This window comes from Branchiostoma belcheri, unplaced genomic scaffold (assembly GCF_001625305.1).
Source record: "Branchiostoma belcheri isolate BF01 breed outbred unplaced genomic scaffold, Haploidv18h27 scaffold35, whole genome shotgun sequence".
Taxonomy (NCBI): Eukaryota; Metazoa; Chordata; class Leptocardii; order Amphioxiformes; family Branchiostomatidae; genus Branchiostoma; species Branchiostoma belcheri.
The window spans coordinates 2316938-2338571 of record NW_017803965.1 but is presented as its reverse complement, the minus strand read 5'-3'; the positions used below and the strand labels follow the sequence as shown (position 1 = coordinate 2338571).

Sequence of the window (21634 nt, the reverse complement as noted above, 5' to 3'; positions counted from 1 at the left end):
TTTAGGTTAATATGTTATAGATGTTTAGTTTTATTCTGACAGAAAAACGACAAACTGGTCGCGAAAATGTTATTTTTTGTGATAAAATGACTAATTGTGGTGTTGGTTTGCTGCGTTGGCGACGTCCCATGATGCCCGCGCGGGCATGCGCAGTGGGGCTTGTCTGTTCGTCGCGGTACGGGTAATGGCGGCGGTGGAACGATGGCATTTCACACCACAACAACTCCTGGACACTCCTACACGCAAGTGTGGTGTAGACGCCGACAAAGAACTTTCCTACAGACAACAGGCTGCTAACTTGATCCAGGACATGGGACAACGCCTCACCGTGTATCCTATCATGGGCAAACTAGCCACTTCTGTGGCGCAGTCATCTGAGTCATGGCGTCATGACTGCCGGCGCCGGTCTCGTGTCAGAAATCGGTATTTTCCCAATATTTTCAACAAACCAGTCGATTTATGATGATCATTTTTGACCAGTGGTACTTAAAGATTGATAATATGATGAAATTTTGCCGAGATGTGGTGATTTTGGGGAGATTTGTATCATCACGTGCCTGTGACATGAGTCACACCATTGTAAGACAAATTCTCCCTACTGCTCATTTGCATATGGACAAGCCCTTCTGGTGGCCTTCTGGGAACACGTGAACTCGGGCCTGTGTAATGCCAACCTGCGTGTGTTTAAATCTTTATTTATCACAAAGAAATAAAAAATAGAAATATGAAATTGTCAAGATTAAATCAGGTTACAGTTTTTTACACAGACACAAAGTTTGTATTTTGATTTCAAAGATACTGACACCAGAAACATGGATTTTAAAGGTTGTAAAGACTACTAAAGTAATGATAAATTATGATCAAAAAGCTTATAACTAATGCTGTTTTCATTTGTATTTGTAAGTTTTCCTTGACCAGTCTTTACAGTAACCAACTATGTATCAACACTGCCATTGTATATATGCATCGGTTTTACATGTATCATTCCTTCACCAAGTTCCACAGAAATGTGAGTTCCTTTTGTGTTCTTTACATTTGTACTTTCATAGAGAAAACATTGCATAATGTAACTGTTATCAACTGTACTTGTGATGCTGATATCTCCATTTTTACATATGTGTGATTAATAATACATTGCCCTATATGATGACAATAGTCGAAATATTCTGTAAATTCAGAACAATTTTTATCCTAGTAGTGGGTTGGAGGTGTACGTCACAATGAGTTGCAGAAAAATCTGTTAAAAGATTCTAAAACTGTTAAAGGCTATTTTGTCTATGTCTACTTGATTTTATGATGTAATGAGGATACTGTGTCCTTGGTTTGACCCAATATAATGGTCATAACCATTGGAACACAAGAGAAAGGGAGGACTCTACAGAAAAAAACAACTTTTAGATTGGTATGTGTGTTCTTTACATTTGTACTTTCATAGAGAAAACATTGCATAATGTAACTGTTATCAACTGTACTTGTGATGCTGATATCTCCATTTTTACATATGTGTGATTAATAATACATTGCCCTATATGATGACAATAGTCGAAATATTCTGTAAATTCAGACAATTTTTATCATAGATATGACTTCTTCAATAGTATTCCATTTATTTCGTTTTTTTAATATACTAATATGATAATATTGTATATTATAGTTATTATAGTATTATATGCTTTTTATATAGTGAGAGATTGATATTATCATAACAAAGTATGTTATGTTAATTGCCAGTTAAAACAACATGTATTTGTAGGCTGTGCCTATGTGAGGTTTATATCTGTGTGTGTGATGTTGCTAGGCCCTGGCTGCTGCATGCTTGTTCCTGGCTGCCAAAGTGGAAGAACAGCCTCGCAAACTGGAGCATGTGATCCGCGTGGCCCATGTCTGCCTGCACAGGGACTCCCCCAACCTGGACACGAAAAGCGAGGTGAGATGACGTCTTTCTACTAATGTAAGCTCAGAGTTACATTACAAAGTTGCTGTAACCAGCCCAGGGCTCGACATCCTCTTTTCTACATACCTGCACTGGGCATTGAAATCTACCTGCACCATACAAATTACATGTACATCATGTATACCTGCACAACACAGGCTCGAATCTATAGCAGGCCCAAATGTTGCCCCCTTTCTCTCTTTTTTGGGATGGGCACTTAACACTGTCTTCCTAACCATTCACAGAAAAGAAATAAAGATTTGTCATTTTGAATGTTATAGTACAAATGTATTGATAACTCCACTTCTAAATCTGTTCTTACAAAATGTTTCTTTAAAATGTCTTGTTTACAATGTTTTATGTAATTGTTGTTGTACACTAGCTTCTCAAGAGGGAAAGAATACAAATGATGAAAGATTTTTGTTTTTTTTCCACAGACATATCTTCAACAAGCACAAGATTTAGTCATCAATGAGAGTATACTGTTGCAAACTTTAGGTAAGTCAGGTTCAGTTATTATCACAATATGTTAATTATAAAAGAACAAAAAGAAAAGAAAAACACTTTCTATGTCTATTAGAAGCATACTCTGACCAGAAAACAATAAATCATTACTGCTGCAATTTGTAATTTTTGTAAGCTATACTACATACTGTTATATTTTTCATATCAAAACTTCAGTCACATGAAGTCATATTTTTATTTCTTGTCCTACAGGCTTTGAGGTTGCCATAGACCATCCCCACACACATGTGGTCAAAACTACCCAACTTATTCGAGGTGAGTGTAAGTACGCCAAGATTAAAAAATTTCCTCACTTCCAACTTCCTGAGCAGCTTTGACCCGGTCTGTTTCATTCCACAGGTTTTCAGAACATGAGGCAGAAAGGCCAGGAGGGGTCCAAGTCTTGTCTTACACACGGTGATGGTGTGTGCGTTTTGCTCTGCTGTGTTCTCTGGTGTTTGTGTAGACAATACAGCTTGTTCTTTTCCCTTAAAAAAAAGTAGAAGTATGATGTAAATAAGGTACCATAGGAAACTTTGCAGTAGCCAGTAGACTTTGCTGGTAGTTGAGTTTTGTATGAAACTTTTTTTTTCCATTGATAAAACAATTTGGCAGTTTGAAAATTTTGGGGAAAAAAAGCTGTATTGTATGCATTTGCTAAGGGCTGTGTGCTTTGCTTGTGATTGAGACATCACTGTTTAAACTGCAATGATTGCAAAATGAAGTTAAGGTTTTTTTCTGTAATATCCACCAAAGATGTAGCTTACAGACAAATGCTTTGAAGTGTATAATAGAACTCATCAAATATGATTCCAGATGCTTCTTGTTTGATCATTGCAGTTTTGACCACATACACGAGTAGTTATTCTTGCCACAAACTTTTATTTTAGCTTGTTCAGCATTCTATTCAATGAGTCAAAGTCATAGTCTGTGTCTGAAAAAGCAGAAAAGTGGTAAAAGATAGAGAAGTGACAGAAATATGTTTTCAGTTTTATGGAGCATGTCTGTAATCAGACATGAAAAATTTTTTTTTTCAATTTACAAAATCCAGAAGTACTTTTAGTGACTGCCCTACTGTTGACTTGATTGTAGTGTATATCTGTCTTGCTTGCAGATTTTCCTGACTTACTAGTGAACAATCGTCTATATTAAGAGTAGAAAAGAGATTCTGCATGTAACGTAGAAAGTACCATGATTAATTTCAAGGCTTGGTGGCTCTAGAAGTTTACGGAAATTGGAAAATGTGCAAGCTTGGCAGATAGTTTGACATGGATACTGCTATGTGTAAATTTCTGAAGTGTGACACTGTCCATTGATAAGGGGCTTGTACTTGTCCGCTGACCATGCGTACACCGCTAATCAGTGTTCTTTTGTTTCCTCTGGTGACCTTTCACCCGTCGCCTTTGCGGTACGCCATCCTGGTTTTGTGCTGTCATGCTGACACTACGGGTGCTCCGCCCATCGACCAATCACAGCCCCCAAGGATTTGGCGCAGACCGCATATTTCATGGCGACCAACAGGTGGTTGCACACCTCCTTCTGACAAGCGCGGCAGTGTTATACCCCTCCGCAAACCCTCCACCACCCCTACAGAAGGCATGGCATGGTCCATGTGATTGGCATTACCTGCCAGAAACCCGGAGAAACCATTTCTCCAGAGGGGTGGGGAAGGAGCGGCCAGGGCATAACACTGGCTGCTGATTCTTGAGCAGACTGTTGGACTTGCCATGCTACATGTGTACGATATCTAGTAGTGAGTTGGAGGTGTACGTCACAATGAGTTTCAGAAAAATCTGTTAAAAGATTCTAAAACTGTTAAAGGCTATTTTGTCTATGTCTACTTGATTTTATGATGTAATGGGGATACTGTGTCCTTGGTTTGACCCAATATAATGGTCATAACCATTGGAACACAAGAGAAAGGGAGGACTCTACAGAAAAAAGCAACTTTTAGATTGGTATTATAAACAGCAGTCATAAAAATTTTTAAATGTTTAAATGCATTTGTGTCCTACAGCAAATGAATGGAACATTTTATCAAATACAGATCCTTTTTAGGACATTTTTTTAGTGTCATTTTTTGTCTGAAGAGTCTTCTTTTTCCTTAAAAATGGAATTTTCTTTGCTCAGGAGACACCCAAAAGGAAAATGCCTACTGTAAGTTGGGCTACATCCTCAAGCCAGTGATGCAAACCTTGCAAGATTCCGTACCTGTAAGACACAGACAGACCAAACTAACATTCCTATCATTTGTTCTTCTGTACAGATGTAAAACTCGGGGTGATGGTTTCCACTGCTGGCTTGAAAGAGAGGAATTTTGTGAAAGGAGACGATTCACGCGTCATGGTGATATGGGTGTAGACTTGTAAAAATTCAGTGTTACCGTTAAAACATACTCGTCGTGCTGCCTGGAAATTGTTTTTCAAGCGTTTTTTACTGACTTGTGTTTTCCCTTCTCTTTCTTGTGTTTGTGTTTGTGTGTGTGTGTTTAGTCTGCACCTGACGGCCTTCAGCCTACAGTACAAGCCGACCGTGGTGGCCTGCATGTGTATCCACCTCGCCTGCAAGTGGGCCAGTTGGGAGGTCAGTCTTTGCAATGTTTCTTTTAAAATGGAGTTGTAAAATGTTTCTTTGCCAAAAGATTTGCCAGTAAATGTAAATGATATTCCTCACAACAGCTATGATATTCATATTATAAGCGCTGTATAGATTTAGTAGAATACTGACGACATTGCTTCACTTCACAGATCCCGCGGTCAAATGATGGGAAGTACTGGTGGGAGTATGTTGACCCCAATGTTACGCTGGACCTACTTGACAGTAAGTTGAAGTAAAACCTTTTGTAATGCTTGATATTTTCCTACTAACAATTTTGCAAGGCATTGGTAAAATGTTGTTCATGTATGAATCATTATGAGGAAGTTGGAGTTTCGAATACTTGTGGTTTCTTGCTAGGTCTCACCACAGAATTTCTGCATATTATGGACAAGACCCCCAGTCGACTGAAGAGGAAAATAAGCAATTACAAAGTAAGTATCACGACTTTGCTGTGTGAGCTCTCAGAAATGAAATGTTCATGTCTATGAGAGGAGCAGACTTTCAAAACAAAAGCTGATGGTAGCTTAGTTGCAAATACCCACAAACATGCATTTTCAATAGAAGTTGGCAGTAACTGGAAGTTTTTGCAATAAAAAGAGATGATCATGAGATCATGAAAAACAGGTATGAAAAACCTGTAAGTTTTGTAAGATTAATTTGACTCAGATGATGAACTATGATGAATTTCAGGTTACGTAGTTGAGTGTCTGTGTTCAGTGTACAAAATAGACAAGTGTCTAACAGTTGTGTTGTTCTTACAGATGGCTGGTGACTCCCCAATGTCCTCCATCTTTAATGCTGCTCACACCTCAGGAAAAATGGTACGACCCATGCTAGCTAAAGATGTTTGTGATATAAGTTATAAGTTGTGAGTTATTTTTCATTCGAGAAAGAAAATCAATTTTGAGCCCTGTAAGTTAAGCCCGTGCTACTACATTGTATCATGGTACGTGTTGTTTTCTCACAGAGGCCAAAGCCAGAGGCCACATCCACTGTTTCCACGGCAACTGCCTCTGGTAGTTCTGCCACTACGGGCCAGCCCCAGCCTGGATCCTCCTCCAACTATTCAGGTACAGAGAACTCCATATACTACTTAAGGAAATCAGTAGTAGTTCAGGTCTACATTTTTTGGCAGCATATAATACATTAAACCTCTGCACACTTGGGAAGAAAATGGGATACATAGTAAAGTCAAATTGCACTACCACTATATTGTACTAGCTACTTGAATAATATGCTTGGGCTGCTTTACCATTTTCTATGATAAGTACCAGGCCACTAAGGGTGAAGTTTCAATTTGAAGTTGGTGGATTTTGAATATTTATTTTTCTCCCGACAGCCCCTACAGAATACACCAACCATGACAGGCAAGGGAAGGATGGCTCACACCACAAGGCAGGCATGCAGGCAGCCAGTTCCACTTCTGTAAATACTTCCACCAGCGTGGATCTGAAATCCCACCCCGACCTCCCCACCCTGCCTCCGCTGGTCCCCCCGGCAACCAAGTCCCCGCCCAAGCTCTTCATCAACCAGGACGCCCTGCGGAAAATGGAGGAGAAGAGGGAAGGCACGCCGACTGGCCACGGCACCCACCACTCACAGCGTCCCAGCACACACAGAGACAAGTACGGCAGGCCTGTACCGTCCAAATCAGACAGAGGTGAGAGAGAGCACGGCATGGCTGGTGCAGCGAAACATCACCCCGGTCAGATGAACGCCCACAGGGAGAGACACCACCACCACGGGCACCATCCTGCGTCCCACAAAGACCAGCAGAGGCACCATGAGAAGGTCCCGGCTCCGGGGCACGAGAAAACGTCCACCGTGCACCACCACCCGAGAGAGAAGGTGCCGCCCAACAGTAAGGACAAGCATCGGCACGAGCACCACCACCACAGGCACTCTGCCGGCGCCGCCTCCTCCAGACACCATTCCCGCGCCACCCAGCCATCTCAGGGCAGCCTGCCACACCCACACAAACACCAGGGGCCGGGCGACGCCACCGACCCCAAGTCCAGGAAGCGGGCGCACGCGGGCAGCCCCGACATGGCCCTGCTCCACGGTGCAGCAAGGATGGCCGCAGACGGAGGCGTGGCGCTCATGCACCCCTCCCCTGCCAAAAAGCACCAGCGGGATCACCCCTCACAGCTCCAGGCGCCTGCCCCGGGGTCGCTGGAGAGCTCCAGCCTGCTCAAGTTGCCGATGCCCCCTCCCGCCCCCTCCAGCCAGAACCCCCCTCAGCCCCCTCCCCCCAAGCCTCAGTCAGCAAGTGCAATACAGTCCAAGTACCAGGATACTGGGCTGGCCACGGAAAACGGAAAGGAGGGCGATGACATGGACATTGTGACTGACGAAAACTCAGGCGACGACCCCCTTCTCCAGTTATTGGGCCAAACTTCCGACCAATCCATGTCCGGGCATTCTTTCTTCCAGGACCCCACGTTGGGAGAGTACCCCCTGTTTGGTATGTCAGGCATGGATGTCTTTGGAATGTCCACTATGTCATATCCTACCTTACCCCAACCCCCCCTCCCTCAACATCCCCCACCCCCTCCCAACGAACCCCCACCCCCTCCTCCCCCACCCCCAGAGTAAACGGTGCTGTTTATATCTTCTTTACGAAAATACAAAAAATACATATTAGAAGCAAGTATTGCAATCTGTCAGTGTGGATAAGTCCTATCTATAGTATCTTTTGTTACCTGTACATATTATTGCTTGTAATAGACAAAAAGCACAATACAGACATGAGTTGTCTAACAAAAAAGATGACTGTACATTACTTTTGTATTTGTTGTAAAACTGCAAATTTAGGACTAGATGACTCTCGGAGAATCTTGTACTGTAGTTGCCATGTGTGCGTGAGCCAAGACAAGCTGTTCCTTGGTCGGCACAACTTTTCTCTCCAACGGGTTTCCTAACTGTTCTAAATTAAAGCGAGCTGTAAAATGCTTTGGTAGAATTCTCTGGGACATGGAAGACCGAATATTGCTTCCTCAAGCACTAAGTATTAAGTTTTACGTAGGTCTGAAGTCCATTGTAACTAAGGCATGCCGTGTGCTTTGCTGTAGGGTCTCAATTGTGCAAAATGATTTACTTGTTCCTTTTGATGAATGTAAGCTAATTTATTGATATCCAACATAATCTTATAAGACCGTATGTGTTGTACTGGCAAGACAAGGTGTTGAAGTGCACATTTTAAGAGAAACGTGGAAAAAAATGAGAAGATACATTTTGTACCAAGATTATACTAGTGTTTTGCTTTAAAAAAAAAACTGCAGCCCTTGTGAGTTTATTATAATACTTAAGCAGACGGAGGGATTGTTGTTGTATGGACCAATAGCAATTAGGCTGCTTGTATGTATTACTGGATAGGTCCTGTACGTAAGAGCACTGTTCTAGGTGCACAAGTAAACTGACTCAGGAGTAAGTACTGTTAGCGTTATTAGCGGAAACTTAGCCGTCACCCGAGTAGCACAAAGACATAGAACGAAGATCTTGAGAAGAACAACAGATGAAAGCAAATACAAGAAAGAGCATATTGTAAATTTTATTTCATACCTTTACATCTTTGTTTATTGATAAAAGCATGACAAGGTATAAGAGCTGACATTTTGTACTTGTTTTTTTGATCACAAGAAATGCCTTTTTTTAGATAGTGGGACAATAAACCTTTAAATGTTGCATTGACATTTGACATTTCTTTAGTAGTAACATCAATATTTGGAATTTTAGCTACTGTATTTTCAATGCCACTCCACCTTCCATGATTTAAGACTAGATTTGTCTAAAGTTATGTGAAGCAAAAATATTCCTACCCATTTGGCCCTGAATAGAACAAGCTCAGACTGGACAAGAAAAAAATACACTGCAGTTACCTATTGGAAGTGGTCACAATCTGCCTGTCAAAAACATAAATTTACTTGAGCTTTGATGTACATGAACACTGAAATTTGTATAAAAGTTTGGATATAACTCACAGGCAATTCAAACTACGTTCTGTTCATTAATGACGCCGAAGAAGAGTGATGGTGTCCAGAAATAATCTCCATAATTTATCCACTGTAGTAGAGTTTGAATTGCCAATGTCAGTACTTATTTTGCTTACCAAAATGTCTAACCTTCAACATAGTTTGGATATTGTTCTCTGAAACCATAGTACCTGCCATGTCACAAAATCAAAGCTACATATGACTACTGCTATATGTATTTCAAGGCTTTCTAAACAAAATTTAACACATTTCTTTGGAAGCTCTGGGTCTAAAATCAGTAGCAATCAATGTGTTTGAAAACGAGCCTTTTTTGGCAATACCGGTATTCTAGTTTAATGCTACTTATCACCAAGAAATCTTCATACTTGCATTTATAAACGTTCCCATTTCTAATACTTCGTAGTAAATTCTACCCAATACAGACTTGATTTCACTTTGCTTGCTAGCCGGATGCATTGAAAAAACCCATTCAGCTTAAAAAAACATTACCGGTAGTAGAATTTTTTACCACACTTTTAACGTGGTTAAAATCTTATCTATTTGATGCCCAGCCGACTACGTATGAATCGAGCCAGTAGTTTCTGTGGCCGAAGCTCCCATTCCTTCAGTGTGTCGTGTGGGGTCGTGACCTGGTCTCCACGGAGACGATCCACCAGGGTCACACACACCACGCCAGCTGGAGGGTCAAGGTGTAAAGGTTAGCTTACAATAATTCACGAGTTGCACATTCCCAGGATCCTTTGTGCACAGGGTGGGGAAAGGTCGCGGTAAACCACGTGACTCATCCTCGGCTCTGGTCGGAAGAAGGTATCTGGCCGATAGTAGGCTGGGAGCATTCAATTTCAAAAGTCTGTCTTTTTGTCACATTTTCACGTAGTATGTTGAATCAACCCTATCCTATCCCATACCGATAGTCATGGAGCAAAAATTCGATGCCGCTTTGCCGCACGAACTCCGTGAAAAACTACGTGCCTCCCGCCGCCGGCAGTGGTGTCAGCCATTTTTTAAATTTCCGAGCGCTCGCGAACACTTCCGACTTCTTCCGACCAGAGCCGAGGATGAGTCACGTTGTTTACCGCAACCTTTCCCCACCCTGTGCGCAAAGGATCCTGGGAATGTGCAACTCGTGAATAAAAACAAGTGTCCATAGGCGACAAATCTCAGTGAAGTTATATATTTTGAAGATTCAGAACAGTACAGTGTGTGATCACTTGACAACTGGTAATGACGTATTGTAAAAGTGCTTATATCCCTGGTTCAAAGCTAGTACATACAGGATACATGTATATATGAAAATATATGAATTTCCTACCTTTCACTCCTGCGTTTTTACACAAAGCAGCAAAGCAGAGTGACTCCATCTCAATGTTCCTGACCCCGGCATCTCTGGCCCTCTGTAGGTACTGGAGTTTGTCGTCTTCTGTGTAGTCACAGAATGCTCCATCAAGCCGACCCTGTTCTGAAAGATGATTCACATGATGTACACATTTATTACTAAAAACCATTTTGTATAAGAACTACCGGTATACAATCCTACAGCGCCTATCTACAGTTCAATAGCCCTTGGGCCACACGGTTGTTCCAATCACTACAGCAGGTGTGAATGAGTAACTATTTAGCTCAGGTTAGGGACGTCTTCTTAGATAGGATGTAAAGCCGGAGCCACACCTTGAGCATGTTAAAGATTCTACCACACTTTTTGAAAAGATAAGGCCCGGTCCTTACAGTCTGGTCTCAGTTTTGACATCTTTGAAGAGGTGATAACCATCTGTTATGTCAATCCTTCCACAAATGTGGTAAATCTTGGACATAGATAAATTTGAAGGTTTTCTTCACCTTCGTAGAAGCCGTTGGCACACATGGTGTTCCCTGTCACTGCTGTCACCCCGTCCTCCTGGCCTGCCACGTGTAACAGCTCATCCACCAGACTCTGGTCTAGCTCCGAGGGGCGGCTTGTCTCCTTACCTAGTACAATCTGCAGGGAAGGGAAATGTATCATCAGTTCTTTGCTTGTCTGACGTTTTATAAGATAATACATGAGAAAAAATATACGGTAATCTTCCTGGATTTCATTAGTAAAAACAGCATGCACATACATAAATACAACACCCACATCACACCACTTCAACAAACCTCCTTGAATAAACACATTGCTTATCCTGAAAGAAGTGAAAACTCTGGCCCAAAATCACAATGAGTGGAGGAAGCTTGTTCCCACAATGCTGGTGTACCACTAGGACCCAAGTCTGAGTAAGTAGAATTAGGATAAACACATTGCATACCTGTGTATACCTTGGTCTGAAGCAAGCATCCACAGCAGCCTTACTGATCACAACTGTGCCTGGTTCAAGGCCTGTAAACATAAACATTCATCTCTTACATTTTATATCACAGACACTTACACTGTACATGTCAATATTTCACTGGATAGTATCATTGTGCAATCTCTATCACTTTCATTGTACATGTCAATATTTCATTAGATAGTATCATTGTGCAATCTCACATAGCAAACTTGTTGTAATCCTACAAATAAAGAACAAGTACATTTTTTCTTTAATAAAGGAAGCTACACACATATGGACCTTAAGCAGTGCTAAAAACAGGTGGTACTAGTCCTTTGCAATTGAAGATGACTATCAGTATCTTCATTTCCAGGCAATCTGAGTCCAAAACTTAGCAGTGTTTCTAGCATAGCTGTTTGTGTTAGACATACTAGTTAGACTTTATTCATGCTAGTTAGGCTATTTTCCTGCATGGTACTTACCTAGCCCCCCCGAAGTGCCCATCCTAAACATGACGACATTACTACATCTGGCATGGTACAACAACTTCAGCAACTCATTCAGCATTATGGACATGGATGGCATCCCCATACCATGCTGTAATAACAGTAAAGTAGAATTATGTATAAACATAGAAGTATTTGAATTGAAAAATTCTTCATGTAATTGTCATTTACTACAATTTTAAAGGCGACTACAAAAATAAAAAAATATATGTCACATTTCTAACATTTATGGTTGTTGCTAAAACAGCCCACATGAGGTGCAATCATTTTGTGGTACCACCACAAACTACATGTACTAGAATATAAACATGGCTGACAGCTGTGTTTCCAGCTTTTAAACACACTCGTAATGCGTCATACATTTTGGAACCTCCACTTCCTGAATGGCACTGAATGCAATGGAGTAGGGTAGATTCAACTTACTTTGTAAAGAAATTACAAGAAAATTGACTTTTTCTGTGGTCCTAAGACTCCTAATGTTACAGAATACAGCTTTAAGAATCACTTTGTACTCACACTAACAGACAGCACAGGTCCAGCCTTAAACATGCCGTAGCGGTCAGTATCAGCCAGGTCCCGCGGCTCCTCCGAATCTGGCAGACCCAACTCCTGGTGAATGAACCGGGCAAACTTCCCCATACGTGTCGGACTGCCTCCAACAACTACAAACTGTGGGGCACCAGGGTACAAATACTGTAAATTCATCTGCTTCTGCATCTGCGTGTTGCTTTTGCAGTAAGGGAAAAGAAGTTTCAGGATCTCTCAAGTTCATAGTTTAAATAATTCTGAAGTACAGTTGTAATACAAAGGGAATGCACATCATTTTGTGGCGGAGTCACTGCAAAAAATGTAAAACACCAGCTTCGGTAAACTCTTTGAAAGAAGTTAACTGTTTGTAAGAAAAGTCAGTGTCTACAGATAGTACTGGGTATTCTAACAGCAAGCAGAAGTCAGTGCTTATTTACAGTAGTCTTATTATATGTACTAGTATGTTTACTGAATCTGTCAGATATTCTAGTTTGACCTTCAGGTCTCACTATGCGTTCTGTATGTAAATGTCTATTCATAAGCTTGTACTTGACCTTGACATCCCCAAACATGGCGGGAAGGTCATGCGTGGCTGTGCCCAGGTTGAAGTGATAGAGGAAGTCTGACGCCATTGTTTTCAGGTGGGGATTATGCAGGTGAACATATCCATTACTGGTGTCACTGGAAGGTTCAACATTTAAATTTAAACGTTTAAAATGTAAATACGTTAATTTTGAACACAATGAATATTGATGAATTAGATATAAAACACAGAACATCAATAAAGCAAAGCTGGTGAAGATGGTGGTGAAGAACTGTAGCAAACTTAAATTTTGTATGTTGTTCAAACTACAGTTGTGTGTAATTAGAAAATATATGCCAAGTATAACCTATACATAATTACATATTATTTATATTAATATTAATTAAAATAATGATAACGAGATTTTTTGAATTATATACTTCAGTTCACTTTATCAATATTAATCATTTATAATTTAATAATTATTAATTAAATTTAAATTACGTAATTTTTCTGTACAAACTGACTGGTACACACCCGTACGCATGTGCCAATGGTACAGCTATAACATTTAAAACTGCTGTGTTTGTTTACTTTTCACACACGTCCAGAATTACTTGTCAATCAACTTCTGACCTTCATACTTTCGTAGCGGACCAAAGAGTAAACAATTGATAAATAATCAATTAATAGTTAAAGAGTAAGGAGAGGATGCGTTGGACTTTATTTTGGGGAGTAAACTATCTATACACATGTGAAACTGCAAACGGAAGAAAGTGGAAAAGGAGCGAAACCAGGAACAATATGTCGAAACCAAAAAATGTAAATACTTGCAAATGCTGTGCCACCAAATCACTGTTTTCTATAAAATTAAAAAGATCATAATAAACATTTGTTTGGGCGTTTTGAGATGTGCAGTTCATGGAACGTTATGATAATGAAAACAATGTACTCACCAATGTTGGTCACCAGAATCCATAGACATTTTTGTTTCGGTAAGATGATATCACAGCAGCAACACACACACAACACACGTACGGTATTATTAACAAACCACTTCAACGTTACGGTACCAACGTTACATATAACAAACTTATTTGCTTCTCTGTGCTTTTATGTGTGTTTTTGTCTGAGTAGGAGGCAATTGAACGCCATAAAACAGTGTTTAAATCACTCTTTGACAGACAGAACCAGGCAGACAACACTGTAAATAAACGCGATCAGCTGATTGAAGGTCACATGACTCGAGAACATTCCACTTATCAAAGGGGACCAAACTTCACAATTTTGAAAATCATAACTATTGCATTATTTATTTACTTAACATACACGAAACAAAAGTTTACTCAATTAATATGTGACGAATTTTGTTAACAAATTGAATATATCTGTAATCTAACGCTTGTACAGCGAATTTTGAATATCATTGAACATTTCTATCCCTGCCACAACATTGGAAGATGCTTAGGGAAAGACCAGTAAGCATGTTCAAAGAGTCGGATGGGAGCACTTTACCGTCCTCGTTTCCTTCACAAAAGCAAGAATATCTTACAATATAGGATTATAAATCAGCAAAAGTAAGTATAAAGCCATATAAAAAAAGCACAACCTAGTTGTATGTTATCAAAACATTAGATTTCCCGAAGGCGAAATTGGTTGTTATTAATGGTTTGTCCCCATAAAGCACTTCTATCCAACATGGCGCGGATGATGAAAGCTGGGAAGCTGATCTCTGTAATCGGCGATGAAGTGAGTCATTTCTACAAATATTTTAAAGTCTTTATTATTATTGTTTGAATCATAAAGACACGAAGAAGGTTTTGTGGTAATTTTTGGTTGAGTTTTCTGACAGGGGACGTCAATTTTTGGCGTTGAACATGTTGTATTCTAAACGAGGTCACCAAATTTTGGTTGTTTTCCATGTTCACATATAACGTTACACGCCCTTTTTCACCCAAACCTTTATCCAAGCATTGCCTTGGTAAAAAAAAATGAAAGCAAAGGCATGTAACGTTACATGATGTACTACATCATTACATCGACAGAAATGGTCTAAAAGAATCTTGATATTTTTTTCCAATGCATAAATTTTCTTGTCACATGATTATGACATCATCACATTTTATGGTGCCTGGGCCTAAAACACTTTCTTGGTACTGGTATGTCACAAGACCTTTCCACCCAACATCTGCTTGGAGATTACTAGTAACTTTATACCCCCTTAATAGAGTACATTAGAATAGAATTGGTTCGGACGGATAGGACACCAGTGTAGACGGTCGTAAAATTCATTGTACATTACTCTAGAACTCTTCTACAAACTTAAGACCATCGTAGAACTATCGTGTTTAACAGATGGGACTGGGCTTTTGTTGTCCAAACAGCCAATCCCCTTCCAAAAGCTTTGAAAAAAAAAGGGAGTTGAGTTATCCATCAGTGCAGCCGTGTTTCCCTTCATTCTTTTTCTAACACCAGTCCCAGTTTGGGCCACTCTTCAGTTCAGTTCACTGTCATCTCAGGTATCTATGGATGGTCCAGAGCTCTAGTTATACATCATTTGGTGCTGTTTCATATGGTTTTCCAACCGCAAAGTGTTGACATTAGGTGAAGCTGTATTGTTCATACCTGTGTACCTTGTTTTGCCCTGACATAGGACACCTGTACTGGGTTTCTACTGGGAGGTATTGGGGAGATGAACAAGGAAAGAAAACCCAACTTCCTGGTGGTGGAAAAAGGTAGGCCAAATGTGGAAAGGTGCAAAGGTGGAAAAATAGGCTACAAAGGCCTAAAGCTACAAAGTCGTAATCTATGATTCTAATCTAAATGCAGTAAATGGAGTGTCTCCACTGCTCAAAATAATGTTATGAAATTATGTATATGCAAGGAAATATGTAAATGTATTGTAAATGTATTGTATAGCCAGAATTCCAAGTTGTGACAGAACATGTTGTACATGTAGTATGTTAATTTTTTGTTATAGTGTTCTAGCCAGCCTGAATTTTTTTGTATCTCAATTGAGTATATACATGTATGGTGTCTTATTCCTTCCCTACAGACACCAGTGTGAGTGAAATTGAGGAAACTTTCAAGAGTTTTGTGCAGAGAAGTGACATTGCTGTCATCCTGATAAACCAAAATGTGAGTCATCATATATATATATTTTCAAGTCCTGTTAAGGCCACTTCAAAGGTTCCTAAAATCTTGTGTGTTTTATGTTTGTAGCTCTAATGCTAAGATCACACTTGGTCTGACTTGGACTTAGCATTACAATGGACATATCATATTTGTATTGTGCAGTAATAGAATGCATTATATTTCCACTGCCAGTTAATCCTTACAATTCCTTGAAGTAGACTAGCGATTTACTTATTTCTTGCCACCCTGGTAGTGTAATACTAAAAACGTTTTTTTTTTTTTAGAAAAAAATTGAGGCTATATTTTCCATGTATTTTCCATTGACAGATAGCAGAGTTGATCCGACATGTGATTGACGCTCACTCCAACCCCATTCCTGCTGTTCTGGAGATTCCATCCAAAGACCATCCGTATGACGCCAGCAAGGATTCCATCCTCAGACGAGCAAAGGTAAACCTTCCTTAATCAACCCTCTCCCTGCTGCCTGACCCTGTAACTAATAGAGAGCTGGTAGCCAAATGGCTACCTAGGTATGCTAAAGGCTAATCTGGAGTTTATTTCAAGATATAGAAGTGGTTGCAAAAACATTGAATACAAAAGTACCACGAAAAAATCGTGATTTGCAGAATTTAAGTCACACATTGTCACACTCACACCACAAAACCAGCTACCTTTATTCTCATCTTGGCCCCCGGTCAGCTTTTTTTAAAAAGCATTCTTGTTTTTCAGGGTATGTTCAACCCAGATGACTTCCGGTGAAGAATCTGCAGTCATTCCTTTGATGATCTTAAAAAGATTTTCACAGTCCCAGTTGTAATGTTGTCCTAGTGGACCTTCTCTTGGAACCATGGATGTCAAGTAGTTACTCTATAATTCACTGTGTAGTCTATAAATAAAGTGTAACAGAAATACGATGTTCTACAAAACTGTTGTAGTGTCATAGAATGAATGCTGATGACATAATATTCAAGTCTGTAGCTAGTAAAAGTTCATGACAATTCTATATTGATGTACGCATTTTACAAAAAAAACCCTTTTCTTTAATAGCTGAAACTGTGATACTTTGTGAATGTTGTATTTAAGTATATGTATGAGGCAGTAAGTATGAATTGGAAAGTGTAGGAAATGGTGAATGTACTTGATGGTAAGTATATGTAGTCTATATACATACCTGTGTAAATTCAATTATTTTTGCACAGGCTCAGTTGAAACAATTCTGTAGTAATACATTGGAACACATATTTGCAGTGTTGTGAATTCGTGTTGGAGAGGCTACCTCCAAAATAAGACCACTGCAAAACATTTCAAGATATACAGTAAACAGTATGTATGATACACCCATCATGGAAAGGAATCAAAAACCATCAGACACATTTGTGATGTAGATCAGGAAGTCTATTAAACACAGGACCAAGCAAACACCCTACCATATTGAAGTTGTTTCCAATGAATTTATTTCTTAAGTTTTTATCTGTGGCATAATTGTTAGAAGTATTCAGAATATCATGAACTCCATCAGCAGTCTCCAGTTAAGATATATTCTTCAAGTGTTAAGAATACTAATAACTCATTTTTTTTCAGAGAAATTATCCTTATTCCTGCATACATTCATGAAATGAGACCAGACTGCAAGTTTACATTCCATAGACATTGAACTTTTAAGTTCATTTTGATGTTGTTTCATTACATATTTTTTAAAATTATTACAGAGATGTAATACCATAACTTCGTGACCTGTGGCAAAATGTTTGGCTTACATCTTTGTATGTTGGATAAGTTGAAAAGATCTTTTATGTTGTTTTTGATGCATTTGAATGTTGTGATTTTAACCTCCCTGCCAAGGTACATGTAGTTCCAGGACATAAAGCAGCAAGGAAGGGGGTTTATCTCTATGCAGAAGCTGTCAGGTTAAATCATAACATTCTGTTTTTCCCTCATAATATCTGCTTAGGGATTGTTATTTTTCCATGTACAGAGGTGTTTTGTGTGTGTGTGTGTGTGTGTGTGTGTTGTGTTTCTTAAGTTTTTTTTTTTCACATGCTTGGCACATCAGGGAAACTGACACAAATTTAGGTTAAAGGTCCCAGAAAAGGTTATCTTATTTTATGTCTTCAATTTCCATGTAGATCTGCATGCATATGTTGCCTTATGGGAGCCAGTGGGGAACAACATAGTCATCAAGAAACTCACAATAATGAATAAAACAGGAACTCTAAAACTCTGAATATTGAGAAGGTTGTTCCTAGTCCTTCTTGGTTCCCTCCTTGGCCAGCTTGCTGCAGTACTCCTTGTACTGCCAGTCGGTGCCGAGCAGCTTGTCCCACCATCTGAAGGTCGGGGCGTAGTTCCCGTTGAAGTTCATGTGGTGAAAGTCGTGGAAGCGTGCCCCTGTTCAAAAACATGTTGCACTAGCTTAGCATGCCAAAACAGTTGGTCTCACAAAAATAGTGTTTAGGACACTGTACTATATACCAGCATGGCCTTTCTATATAGCACATATACATAAATATACATTATCCATAATGTCATGAATCCTTCCTCCAACAATCTTGTGGCATCAAAAGGCTAAGCTAGTGGGCATGAGATCAAGGGGCCATGGGTTTGATTCGTGGCAAGATGTGGCCTGAGGAAATGCACTTTCCTCACTCTGGTCAGGTGTAAAATAATCGCCTGATTTTGATTGGGGAGGTACTTTGTAAAGTTAAAAGGTGGTAGAAAAAGAGGGACAGGCTCTGCCTTCCAATACTGTGCTCCAGACATGGTGGATTAACACCCCAAATACCCCTACAGCCTGAAAATACTAATAGTAATGGGACTATGTTTACCATTTTTTACCGACAACAATCCCTACCTGTGTAGCAGGGCAGCAGGTGCATAGGGTTGTACGGGATGTCGTATCCACTGTGCACATCTATGGTCTCCAGCAGACGGAACAGCCCCCAAACCCACATCTGCAGAAAGTGGGTGCAGAAGAACAGGATGCCCAGGAAAAACCCTGTTCCCAGCACTGGCAACATGTGCAGAGGGATCAGGGTAAGTAAATAAGCATGGTGCACAGCTATCTTTTAAAGGCATCCAATGCAATTTCAGGGCGACAAAGTGAAAAATATTTTGGACGAGGAAATCTTTATGATTTTAACATCTGCAATTTCTTAGCACATTTTAGTTATCATTTCTTACATTCCATTACACATAACAATTAAGAAACAACATTAAATTGGTGTGTCCTTAACACACTGCAAAAACCTTTCTCCTATCACAAAATTAAATCTGTGAAAATAAATGAATCAATGGTATGTAAATTGGTATGTAAATTGATATGTAAATTGGTATGTAAATTAGTAAGTTACTCACCCACAGTTTCCACTGGGTGGGCATACTCTGCCACTGCTCCGAATGGGGCCTACAGCAGCCAAGCAGCAAGAGATGGGGAAAAAGATGTGCTTTTAGATATGCCAGCAGGGCTCAAAATACCACCTGTATATGCAGGTTAGTGCAGGTAAAATTGAGGCTGTGCAGGTATTTCTGATGTCTACCTGCACCTTACCTGCACTGGTCCATGTACTGGGTATATGCAGGTTAGTGCAGATAAAATTGGGACTGTGCATGTATTTCTGATGTCTACCTGCACCTAACCTGCCCTGGTCCATGTACTGGGTATATGCAGGTTAGTGCAGGTAAAATAGGAGCTGTGCAGGTATTTCTGATGTCTACCTGCACCTAACCTGCACTGGTCCATGTACTGGGTTTATATATACATCATGTAGTAGGTGTATGTGGACTTTTCTTGTATCATTGACTCATGGAGGTTATAGTGGCCTCCAGGGTCCAATGGACTCTTGTAACAGTTGTATTTTGATTTGGTTACTGCAAATTACTATTACTACTTAGTTTATTACTAGTACATGTACTTACCTGGAAGTTATGGTGAACCTTGTGCACATACTTGTAGTAGTCCTTATGGTGTAGAACGCGGTGGAGGAAGTAATGCCAGACATCTTCAACTACAAAACACCCAAAAATCTGCAGACCCAGGACATACCTGTCACAACAAAGGTGTTTTATATATACATTGGATATATTACTCAAAAAGGTTAATTTTTGATGAATGTAAAATCAATCATTTGGTTGACATGAGTGAATGGAAATGGAAATGCACAGCCTACCATGGTGGGATGGAGTCGTAGTCATACGGTATGTTGAACCACTGAGTGAAGTGGTAGGTCCCACATATCAGGGGCATCTGGATGAAGAAATGGCTGAACATCAGCAGCTTAAAGCACTGCAGTTGTCCCTCCCATGTCTCAGGCTTGTTCTGTGGAAAAATAGATCATTAAAACTTTAAACGTTTCTCTCCCTGTATTCCTATTGCTACAGCACCAGTTACCATGGTGACAGATGTCTGGTCTAGCTAGGTCATTAACCTTTTGTGTTTGGAGAAATAGAAGAAGAGAGCAAAACCAATATTGTTTTCCTTCTGCAAATGTACATACATGTGTATGTTAGTGTCATAATATTACAAAACATTCTACACAGTTTACATTAGGGTCATGTAATTGTACAACAGTTCTAGATGAATTAGGAGTTATGTTATGCAGTGTTTGTTCTTTATACCAACCTGTTGGATTTTGTATTTCTGCATGAAGGGAAGAAACTGGTAGAGAAACCCAGGTAGGCAGATCAGGAAGTATGTCACCTGTGGAAAAAAAAATACACATTTTCTTATCGCTAAGGATGAGTACATTTTGGGTCTGGTTTTTTTTTTTGTCTGTCAATAGGCGAGTGGCCTGTAGAACGGTACAAAAGTAATACATGTACCTAGAAGGGTACAAAGATCCCAGAACAGTGACTAGTATGGAACATATTACAGTAACTGAAGTATTTGTGGTTGGCCACAATCCTTTGTATCATCAAATATCAATTTGTCATGCATTCTGATCTCATAGTCATTTGCATTGTCAATTTCTTAAAATCTGAAGAAGAAAAAAAAATAACTTCAGACTATGATTTTATGAAAAAAAGGCGTGGAAACATTGAAACATACGCGAAAGACCACCTTGCTACATGTTACCGATAACTACTACTGTTTCGAATATAATTTTACGGGCAAAATACTTACCTCATGATAAAACAGAGACCACCAGGTAGCGATTTGGTACTCGGTGTAGTTCTCAGTCAAGGATCGCCAGCTCGCTTCGAACGGGCCGCTGAGCGGGTTTTCCGGCATGTAGTCAGCTACAAGCCTGACGGTGGTGATCAGCGAATCGTTGACGTCCATGTCTCTCGTGTTTTAAAGACTTGAAGAGAAGGTTTTGGGCGTAGATTGGTTGCGACCAGATAGAGGCCCACCTCTGGGTTGCGACCGACTGCTGACAAAGCAGTAGTGGTCAGAGGTCGGCCTGTAATAATATACGCGGACTTCTGACCCGAGAAAATCATGCCATAAAGGGAACCAATCATAGAACACGGTACAGTTCAGGGTACAGTATGTAGAGCCTTTTGTGATCTTAATTTTGTGTCAACGTCCTGCCGTACGTTTTAATAGATCATTAAGGTTGGGTGCAATGTAAATGTAACCCGGTAGAGGACGCTCGTTAACCTCTACGAGACTTTGCTCCATTTGCGTGCAC

At 40.0% G+C, this 21634-nt stretch overlaps 4 protein-coding genes across 6 annotated transcripts; 2 read left to right on the top strand and 2 right to left on the bottom strand.

The window, feature by feature from the left end:
* The first annotated feature begins 102 nt into the window (after positions 1-102).
* On the top strand, positions 103-8719 carry LOC109475803 (cyclin-T2-like). Of its 3 annotated transcripts, XM_019776571.1 has the most exons (13): positions 103-330; positions 928-1009; positions 1799-1927; positions 2371-2431; positions 2651-2713; positions 2798-2860; positions 3913-3958; positions 4930-5020; positions 5185-5257; positions 5393-5466; positions 5797-5856; positions 6003-6105; positions 6375-8719. In XM_019776571.1, the coding sequence occupies exons 1-13, from the start codon at positions 146-148 to the stop codon at positions 7628-7630; spliced, it is 2286 nt and encodes a 761-aa protein (XP_019632130.1). In that variant the 5' UTR covers positions 103-145; the 3' UTR covers positions 7631-8719. The 3 variants fall into 3 exon arrangements, with proteins under 3 accessions (XP_019632130.1, XP_019632132.1, XP_019632133.1); XM_019776573.1 differs by lacking the exon at positions 2798-2860 and having other exon boundaries at positions 105-330; positions 2651-2719; XM_019776574.1 differs by lacking the exon at positions 2798-2860 and having other exon boundaries at positions 107-330.
* LOC109475809 (uridine phosphorylase 1-like) lies at positions 8570-14107 on the bottom strand. The gene is made up of 8 exons (XM_019776581.1): positions 13826-14107; positions 12901-13027; positions 12335-12487; positions 11795-11909; positions 11310-11380; positions 10864-11002; positions 10340-10486; positions 8570-9703 (listed from the first exon to the last, which is right to left on the bottom strand). The coding sequence occupies exons 1-8, from the start codon at positions 13852-13854 to the stop codon at positions 9564-9566; spliced, it is 921 nt and encodes a 306-aa protein (XP_019632140.1). The 5' UTR covers positions 13855-14107; the 3' UTR covers positions 8570-9563.
* A 420-nt stretch (positions 14108-14527) lies between these two features.
* LOC109475812 (V-type proton ATPase subunit F-like) lies at positions 14528-17428 on the top strand. Its single transcript, XM_019776584.1, has 5 exons — positions 14528-14618; positions 15523-15604; positions 15925-16007; positions 16332-16454; positions 16734-17428. Exons 1-5 carry the CDS (start codon positions 14535-14537, stop codon positions 16761-16763), a joined length of 402 nt encoding a protein of 133 aa, XP_019632143.1. The 5' UTR covers positions 14528-14534; the 3' UTR covers positions 16764-17428.
* Positions 17429-17702: 274 nt separating this feature from the next.
* LOC109475811 (methylsterol monooxygenase 1-like) lies at positions 17703-21453 on the bottom strand. Its single transcript, XM_019776583.1, has 7 exons — positions 21124-21453; positions 20623-20700; positions 20171-20319; positions 19920-20046; positions 19359-19407; positions 18856-19011; positions 17703-18392 (listed from the first exon to the last, which is right to left on the bottom strand). The coding sequence occupies exons 1-7, from the start codon at positions 21280-21282 to the stop codon at positions 18247-18249; spliced, it is 864 nt and encodes a 287-aa protein (XP_019632142.1). The 5' UTR covers positions 21283-21453; the 3' UTR covers positions 17703-18246.
* Between the last annotated feature and the right edge of the window lie 181 nt (positions 21454-21634).